General features: G+C 43.9%; 1 protein-coding gene across 6 annotated transcripts in view; it reads left to right on the top strand.

The window, feature by feature from the left end:
• CCDC77 (coiled-coil domain containing 77) overlaps window positions 1–8,571 on the top strand; it is a 28,525-nt gene extending 19,954 nt beyond the window's left edge. For 2 of the 6 annotated variants that reach the window (XM_030834751.2, XM_060306511.1), the window contains exons 9-12: window positions 2,834–3,050; window positions 4,290–4,415; window positions 4,514–4,666; window positions 5,550–8,571. In XM_030834751.2, coding sequence (XP_030690611.1) covers window positions 2,834–3,050; window positions 4,290–4,415; window positions 4,514–4,666; window positions 5,550–5,696 — 643 coding nt within the window. In that variant the 3' untranslated portion in view covers window positions 5,697–8,571. The remainder of the gene's footprint in view (window positions 1–2,833; window positions 3,051–4,289; window positions 4,416–4,513; window positions 4,667–5,549) is intronic. The other 4 variants (XR_009565549.2, XR_009565550.2, XR_009565548.1 and 1 more) reach the window with 4 other exon arrangements.
• The last annotated feature ends 719 nt before the right edge of the window (window positions 8,572–9,290 follow it).

Raw genomic sequence — 9,290 nt, forward strand, 5'->3', positions numbered from 1 at the left:
AGCACCTGTCTTTCCCTCCTGTCTAACCCTCCTCAGCCTTCTGTCCACTTCCAGTGGCCAGAGCTGGGCTGTAAAGGCATCTTCAGGAGAATATGTTTGAACACCTCAAATTTACTGTGATTGAAACTCAACTTTCTCTTTCCCAACGAGCACCCCTCCCCCACCTCAAACCTGCTACTTCATTCTTTTCCCATTTCTTTTTTTTTGTGTGTAATTTATTTTATTTATTTTATTTTTGGCTGCGTTAGGTCTTCATTCCTGCACACGGGCTTTCTCTAGTTGTGGCGAGTGGGGCTACTCTTCGTTGCAGTGCGCGGGCTTCTCATTGCAGTGGCTTTTCTCGTTGCGGAGCACGGGCTCTAGGCGCATGGGCTTCAGTAGTTGTGGCACATGGGCTCAGTAGTTGTGGCTCACGGGCTCTAGAGCACAGGCTCAGTAGTTGTGGCACACGGGCTTAGTTGCTCCGCGGCATGTGGGATCTTCCCAGACCAGGGGTGGGACCCATGTCCCTTGCATTGGCAGGTGGATTCTTAACCACTGCACCACCAGGGAAGCCCCCCATTTAGTTTAATGCTGTCACATCCACCTAGTTTACCAAGCTGGGAACCTCCGGATGATCTTCGACTCCTGGCTCTCCTGTTCCCTAATTCCAGACCCTGTCAGGTGTGAGCCTGAGAAACCTGTCCAGTCCATTCTCTGCCCTGTTTGTCGTACCACCTTGGCCCAGGCTGTGTTCTTGTTTAAATTGTTGCAGTAACTAACTGTGCTTCCTGGCACTGGTCCCCTTGTGCTCTGCAGACTTCCTCACTGCGTGTATCTTCTGATGGAGTCCTGCTGCCTCAGCCCTTAGGAGCCTCATCCCTCAGTCTCTGCTCCTCTGTGGCTGTAGTTCACCTCATTCTTCAGTCAGACCAGTAACACCGTTGTTCACAGAGCACTTGCAGTGTAGCAGGCCCCTCACTATGCAGTGCCACCCCTTCTCTGACACCTTTCCCAAGCAGAGGTACACGTCTCCTCCCCCATTTCCTGTGATGACCAGCATGACTGCGTGGTGGGCCTTTTCACCTTCTGTTATAACTGTGTCTTTGTTCCCAGGGTCTGGCTGTAGCCTCTGCCCTGCTCCGTGTGCACAACAAATAATTCTGGAAGACTTGCTGATTTAGCTTACCTTCTCCTTTCTGCATTAAACTTCCTACATTTTAAAATAGTTTTTCACGTTGCATTCTTCGTCCTGTTGTGTTTTTTATTTGTCTTCTCAGACTTTCTTTAGTGTCTCTTCCTCCATTTTAAAGTGTGGTCACTAGAATTGGAGGTGATACTCAAGTTGAGCTCTCTGATCAGTGCAGGTAGAAGAGGCCTCCCAGCCCTCGGCAGGCTCTGCTGCTTTTAACATAGTGTCATGTTTGCATTTGGCTGGTACTTCTCCGTTTTTATTGTTGGTATTTTGTGCTTAAGCATAGCAGCTCCACTCTTTGTTGGGTTTTAATTGTTTTTAAGGGAACAATATTTTTAAATTGTCATGGTAAATTGTAACTTTATATCTGTCTTCCAGATTATTAATAACCATCCTAGTTTAGCGCCATCTGCGTATCTGAGCACACAATCAGCTCCTTCCATTAGCTCATCATCCTGAGAGTATTGAATGGCATGAAATCCAAGGCTATTAATGGCTGCCCTTTAGGTGTCACTTTCAAACCATTTGTACGCTAACAAGATCATGCTTTCCCAGTTTGTAACTGAGACCATAACATAAGATAGAATAAAATAACTTGTTGAAAGCAAGAGCAGTGCTTGTGATAACTGAATCAATTTCTCCCTCTTTATACACGTGTGCACGTACCTAAATAAGGATATATATGTGTATTTTCTGTATATAATATATATATTCCTCTGGTGACAGTTACCTTTCTGGCATTATGTTATCATTTTCCCCTTATCTCTGTACTGTGTTACTCATGAAAAGAACTACATGGATCTGACATTTGTTCAGTGGAAAACTGCAGTGGTTGCCTCACGGTATTTAATACCTTTTGCAAGCAGTTTGATCATTTGATACAGTATTTTTCTACCTGTTGATATTAAACTAATGAGTTCTAACTCTTAGGGATATTCTTTTCTGAAGATGGAAACATCATTTGCCTTTTCCTAAATCTCAGTCAGCAGGAATCTATATTTAGTACCTGTGTGTATCCAGCAGTTGGTACCGTCCTTGATGATCTAGTGGTATCGGGGCAAAAATAAATGATAAATAAGGTTAAGCGAGTGTCAAATTACAGCGCAGGGACGTAGATTTAAAGCGATGGGGAATTTCAGAGAATGAAGAGACTGCGTGGGCTGAAGTGGCTGAGGTGCCGCCATAGAGGAAGTTGATCTCGAAAAAAGGCCAGGATTTGATGTTGGGCAGCTTACACGTGGAGCACAGCACAGAAAAAAGCAAAGCTGTTTTGACATTTTAGAACTCGTGTTAACCTTCATTCAGAACACCATGGTTTAGTTCTTTATTGTAAAGTCTGATGCCTGGGAAAAGTCCATACTTAGGCTGTGTGTAAATATTTCTATAGTCCTTCTAATCATATAACCTGAAATCAGCCCTCGGGAGAATATCTGTAATGACCAGTGTGTGAACCAGTGTAGATGCTTATACTTTGTCCAGTAACATATATAAGATTGCCAGTGAACAGATGAAGCGTGTTTTTAAAACTGCTAGTAATATTTTACAGAAGTTACATATTGTACCATCTTTAAGGACCTGTGTCTTTGCTTTGTTTGGAATAACTGTGTCACATGTGCTATAGAAGCATCCTCATGTCCACATTTGTACATTCTTTCCTAGTCTCCATCATGCCAAGGAACTGCTCTACGAGAGCACCAAAGACTTCTTGCAACTCAAATTTGAAAACCAAAGTAAGGAGAAGTCCTGGATGCTTGAAAAGGATCATTTGATGTCAAAGATTAAGCAATACAGGGTGCAGTGTAAGAAGAAAGAAGATAAAAGTGGAAAAGTTTGGCCAGTTCATGAGAGCCATTACAACCAAAATGAATACATTAAGGTAGTTTCCTCTTTTACAGAATTTTTTTTTTTCTTTCTGGAATTGTTGAAAGAACTCAGAGAATTTCAAAGAACCTAATAATTGTCAAATAAGATCTATTTAGTCCGGGAAGCAGTTGTAGCAGCAACCTCAAGAAGTAGGTTTCAAAGAGTAGCTCATCATTATAGTGTTTGCACATTCAGAAAATTAAAGTATGGCTCGATCAATAAATTCATTCAACAATTACTTGTCGCAGTCCTACGCTGAGCTAGGCTCTGGGGCAGTAAACAAGCTGTTACATTCTAATGGGTGAGAAACAACAGCAACATTAACAAGTAACCAAGGAAACGATGGGTTATAAAAAAGTGGTACTGGGAGTTCCCTGGTGGCCAGTGGTTAGGATTCTGAGCTCTCACTGCCATGGGCCCGGTTCAGTCCCTGGTTGGGGAACTGAGATCACACAAGCCACGTAGCGCGGCCAAAAAAACACCCCAAAAAATTTAAATTAAAAAAAAAATTAAGAAGTGGTACTAAGGAATAAAACGATTGTATGAAGATTATATATTGTTGTTGGAGATGTACTTTCATAGAGAAGCACAGGGACACCGTCTTAAGTCTGGTGTTTTTGCTGAGACCTGAAAAACGGGACTGAGCTTGCCACACAGACCTCAGGGAAGAGCATGAGGCAGAGCGAAGAGCCGGTGTGAGGGAGGAGGTCGTCGTGGGCCTGGAGGAATGAGCTCGGAGGTTGGGGGGGCGGCCCTCACGTGGGGCCTTCCCGGTCCTGCTGAGAAGACGCAGCGCTCAGCTTTTCTATGTCTTTGAAGGATTGTGTGTAAGGAAGTGACTTCTGATTTGGGTTTTTTCAAGATCATTCTGGCTGCTCAATGGAACATGCGTATTTTAAGTGTTGTTGATGTTTTTTCCTTTTTAAAGAAGAACTTCAGAAATATGTCCCAAAACGTATGTTGTAATGTCTTACTTGGTACAGTTCTGAACTCCATTATCTGACTCTTCCCAGAGCCAAAAATATTTGTTTTATTTTAAAGAATTTCTACTGTGTACACTTTAGGGAAAAAGCTAAGAGATTCCTCTAGAAATAGGTTTTCAAACATTCTCCAGAGTTCCTTGCTGGAGTCTTGTTGCTTAACTCATTCTGTACTTCTAGAAATCCTTTCTTTCCTTTCTTTACCTCAGTGCTATATGAGTAGTCTGAATTCCAGAACAGAGTATTAATTTCTTTTTCCTTTTGACCTACAGTCCCTGAAGGAAAAGATAGTACAAGAGAAAAAGCTGTCCAGCATGTACCAAGAGCAGTGCATTTCCCTAGAAGAAGAACTTGCCCAAATTCGTGAGGAGGAGGGAGTGAGGAGAGAGATCTTTAAGGTGTGAAGTTCTCTGCACTCGCGACGGGGTGGGCAGTGCAGCTGGCGCGGGGATGCTCCCTCAGCTCCACAAATGCCCTCCTGTGTCCCTGTGTTTAGGATCGCACCAACAAGATGGGGAGGCGTCTACAGGTCATGACGAAACGCTACGAGGCCTTGGAGAAACGACGTGTCTTGGAAGTAGAAGGCTTTAAGACAGATATTAAGGCTCTCAAGCAAAAACTGAAAGACTTGGAGCAGATGCTCTATAAGGTAATTGATCCTGAATTACCAAGAGGGAGAAAAGAGGTGCAGGTGAGCCGACGGGCACGAGGGCCCCTCAGAGGAAAGCTGGGCCGCATCCCCACCCTTTCACTCTCACAAAAATCAGTTTAAACAGTGCATGCCGGAGGGAGGACAGAATAGACTGAAGTAATTGAATGACGGCATCATCATGCTCCCACCTAAGCTAAACTCAACAGAAATGTTCATCCCGCCCAATTCAAGAAGTAGATTAAAGGAACTGTGTCTACGGGGAATTCCCTGGCGGTCCAGTGATTTGTACTCGGCGCTTTCACTGCCAGGGCCGGGGTTCAGTACCTGGTCGGGGAACTAAGATCCACGAGCTGCGCGGCGCGGCCGAAAGGAAACAAAGCACTGTGTCTGTTTTACAGATGGGGAAAGTGAGTAGCTGAGTTAAAAAGCAATTTTTCCTGTCAGACCTGGCTTTGTGTAGAATCCGAGTTACCCTCAGTGCCTCCTTAGAGAGGTTTAACCGGTCATCCACACACCCTGAATGATCACTGTGCCACAAGCAGGTTAATGACAGAAAAGAAGAGATGCTTTCTTTCATTGTTTGGCAAATTTACTAATAAAGTTTATATCGGTCTCTTCCTTTTACTCATTGTTAATTGCTGATTGACCTCTATCTCAAGGCTCCTTTACTATTGTGTGGGAAAGCAAAGCGTCTCATGCCTTTTGTGCCTTAATTCCACTCCATATTTTCCTTCTTTTAGCTAGTCACTAAACTAAGGATCGAAGCTGTCCTATGTACTAAAAGACTCATAGAAAGGAGCCAACAGAGCCTGGTCTTTATGACTGGTTTCTCTCTGGCATCTGCCGTAATCATTTCTTCTTCTTCTTTTCAAATCTCTAGGCAACACTTAACACCCGGGCAAACCAGGATCTTGCCATCCTGTGTGAGGTTCGTGACAGCAACAGACGGGCACATAGAATACAAGGAGAACTGAAGAACCTCAAGTCCAAAGTATTCAGCCTGGAGAACGAACTTAGACTCTGTTGATGTTTACTTTTTAGGACTGGCACACGTCTGGAGTAGGTCTGCTTCCTGAAATGTGAGGAAAAGGTCACCTTCTCCCAGAAACCGTAGGCACAGAGTTGTCTAGGGTAGTGGTACCCATTATTATAAAGGCAAGGTAAAGATGAGCTTTTTTTGCATCCTAAGCTTTATGATTTTTTGCTGTCCTGTTAACCTTTTCTGTGTTTTTTTTTGGGGGGGTGGGGCTGGGGGTGTGATTTGGTCTGGATTATAATCTGAATTATTTACAGACTTTCCCACATTATTTCTCCCATTTATAACGACAGGGTTGTTTTTGTTTTTGTTTTTTTTAAGAGACAATGACAAAAAAGAAAGCGTTTGTGCTGTGAGCTTGGCTGAGTGTTAGTGGGAGGAACGCCCACCCCAGGAGATAAAGACTCTGGTCTCAGTTTGCCTTTCTCCTGGGCAGAGGGCAAAGGCTGCAAATCACAGCCTGTCAAACGCGAATCGGCCGCAGTTCTGTCAGCCCTGAGCTGTAGGGCCTGAGTTCCTTTCTGGACACCCCATCTCAGGAAGTTTCACCAGAGGGCACCAGAGGCCCTACTCTTAAGCAAAATGTTTGTCTGGGAAACGAAAGGTGCCACTTTGGTAAGCATGAGTGAAACTTCAATGACCCTTGTATGAAAATTTCAGTGTTTTACCAGTACTATGGTTCTTTTTTTTCTTTTTCGTTACGCGGGCCTCTCACTGTTGTGGCCTCTCCCGTTGCGGAGCACAGGCTCCGGACACGCAGGCTCAGCGGCCATGGCTCATGGGCCCAGCTGCTCCGCGGCATGTGGGATCTTCCCGGTCTGGGGCACAAACCTGTGTCTCCTGCATCGGCAGGCGGACTCTCAACCACTGCACCACCAGGGAAGCCCCAGTACTATGGTTTTTTAAAAATAATGTATATATTTTAATTTAACTATTTTTCAATAAAATATATATTTGAAAATATTCTATTTGAGTTTCCTATAATCGCTTGTTAAAACCACTTTTATACTTTATTGATGACTCAGTTTACTTACCTAGTCCATGGTTTCTACAGTGCTCTACAAGTATTAAAGTTCTCCTAAATGCATCCCTTGAAATCGTCTCGTTTTGGAGGTAGCAAAGATAGTGTAAGATGACGACACTAAAACCGTATCCATCTTTTCCATCTCTGTCCTTCTTCTAGGCAAATAGCTGTGCACTTGGGGCAGAGTCGTTGTGAATGTACCTGGACAGCCTCTGGGAATTCAGTTGGTCTTGGCTTAGTATAGCATCATTCTGTTGCCCACGACGAAGGAAAGAACTCAGCGTTTCATATTTGTGTTAAGGAAAAGTGGTGATTAAACTGTCAGTAGGAGATACTGCTTTTTCTTTTTCCCCAAAGCCTATGATAGCAGATCAAGCGCCTTTCGCTGATAAACAGACGGATTCCCAGAGGGACCAGTCCTGGGCTTCAGAGGCATGTACGTCAGTGGGCGGTGCTTCCTTTTGTCCTAATAACACTTGAGGCCTTAGCTATCCATCACTGTTGCTGTTTGATGCTGGGCAAAACAAAAAGGCTTATCAAATCACAGGATTTCAGAATAAGAAGGAAGCTTAGAGATTTTATTTCATATGCGACTTAGGCCTCCCCCCACTGGGTTCAGCAGTGAGTCAATAACGTTTCTAGCACCCTGGCCTCAATTCCAGCGACGTTCGTCGGTCTTCATATTAACCACACACTAGTGTAGCCGCTCTCTAAACCTCATTGTCAGTTAAAGCTACTCCGTCACCAAGAGGCAGTAAAGAGTAGTGGGAAGAGCACAGGCTTTGGAGACTCACAGATGTAGGTTCCGTCATGCCTCTCACTAGAATTCCAGGCTCCAGTCTCTACCTAAACAATGGAGATCAAGCTACCTGCTTAAGCAGCGTGACTGAGGATTAAGAAAGAGAAAATATAGTAGCGGGAGTATGTGAAGAATTCTTACAACTCAGCGATAGAAAACAACACAGAAAGTGGCCCAGGGATCCAAATAGGCATTTCTCCAAGAAAATATACAAGTGGACAACAAGCCCATGAAAAGATGCTCAACATTAGTTACTAAAGAAGTGGAATCAACAATGAGATGCCACTTCACACCAACCAGGATGGCTAGAAAAAACAAGACAGTACTGCCAGCAAGGGTGTGGAGAGACTGGAAGCCTCACGTATTGCTGGTGGGATTGTAAAATGGTGCTGCCACTTTGGAATGCAGTCTAGCAGTTACCATAAGTTAAACACGCACCAAACGGGAAGGGATGAGGAGGGATAAATTAGGAGTTTGGGATTAACATATACACACTACTATATATAAAATAGATAACCGGGATGTCCCTGGTGGTGCAGTGGTTAAAAATCCGCCTGCCAATGCAGGGGACACAGGTTCGAGCCCTGGTCCGGGAAGATCCCACATGCCGCGGAGCAACTAAGCCCTTGCGCCACAACTACTGAGTGCGCTCTAGAGCCCACGAGCCACAACTACTCACGAGCCTGTGTGCTACAACTACTGAAGCCCGCGCGCCTAGAGCCCGTGCTCCACAACAAGAGAAGCCACCGCAATGAGAAGCCCGCACACCGCAACGAAGAGTAGCCCCCGCTCGCCGCAACTAGATAAAGCCCGCGTGCAGCAACAAAGACCCAACGCAGCCAGATATAATAAATAAATAAATTTAAAAAAAATAAAATAGGTAACCAACAAGGACCTGTATAGCACAGGGAGCTATACTCAATATCTTGTGATAACCTATAAGGGAAAAGAATCTGAAAAAAATACATACATATTCTTACATATATATGTATGTATAACTGAATCACTGTGCTGTACACCCTGAAACTAACACAACATTGTAAATCAACTATACTTCAATAAAAAATGAGTTAAACACAGAGTTACCATGTGATCCTTCACTTTGACTCCTTAGGTGTGCACCCAAGATAAATGAAAATACATATCCACAAAAACTACGAAGTTGTTCAAAGCAGCATTATTCATAGTAGCTAAAGAAAAAAAAAAGTGGAAACAACCCAAACGTCCATCCACTGGTGAACAGGTAAACAAAATGTCATTCATCCCGACAATTGAATATCGTTCAGCCCTAGAAAGGAGTGAAGGCCTGACCTGTGCTGTAGCGTGGGTGAGCCTGGAAAACATGATGCTCCGTGAAAGAAGCCACACACGAAAGGCCACATGTTTAATGATCCGTATAAATGAAACATCACAGCAGGCAAATCCATAGAAAACGAAAGTAGTTCATTCCCAAGGAGAGGGAGGAATGAGTAGTGACTGCTAATGGGTTCAGAGTTTCTTTCAGGTGATGGTTTGCAAATCTGTGGATATATTAAAAGCCACCAAATTGCATACTTTAAAAGGGTGGATTTTGGACTTCTCTGGAGGTCCAGTGGTTAGTATTCTACGCTTCCACTGCAGGAGGGCACAGGTTCAATCCCTGATTGGGGAACTAAGATTCCGCATGCTGCGTGGTGCAGCTGAAAAAAAAAAGGTGAATTTTATGTGGGTTGTTTATCAATTTTTTTAAGTCTGTGAAATGGCTTAGTTGTGTGCCTCGCAT

The sequence above is a fragment of the Globicephala melas genome, chromosome 10 (assembly GCF_963455315.2).
Source record: "Globicephala melas chromosome 10, mGloMel1.2, whole genome shotgun sequence".
NCBI classification, from domain to species: domain Eukaryota; kingdom Metazoa; phylum Chordata; class Mammalia; order Artiodactyla; family Delphinidae; genus Globicephala; species Globicephala melas.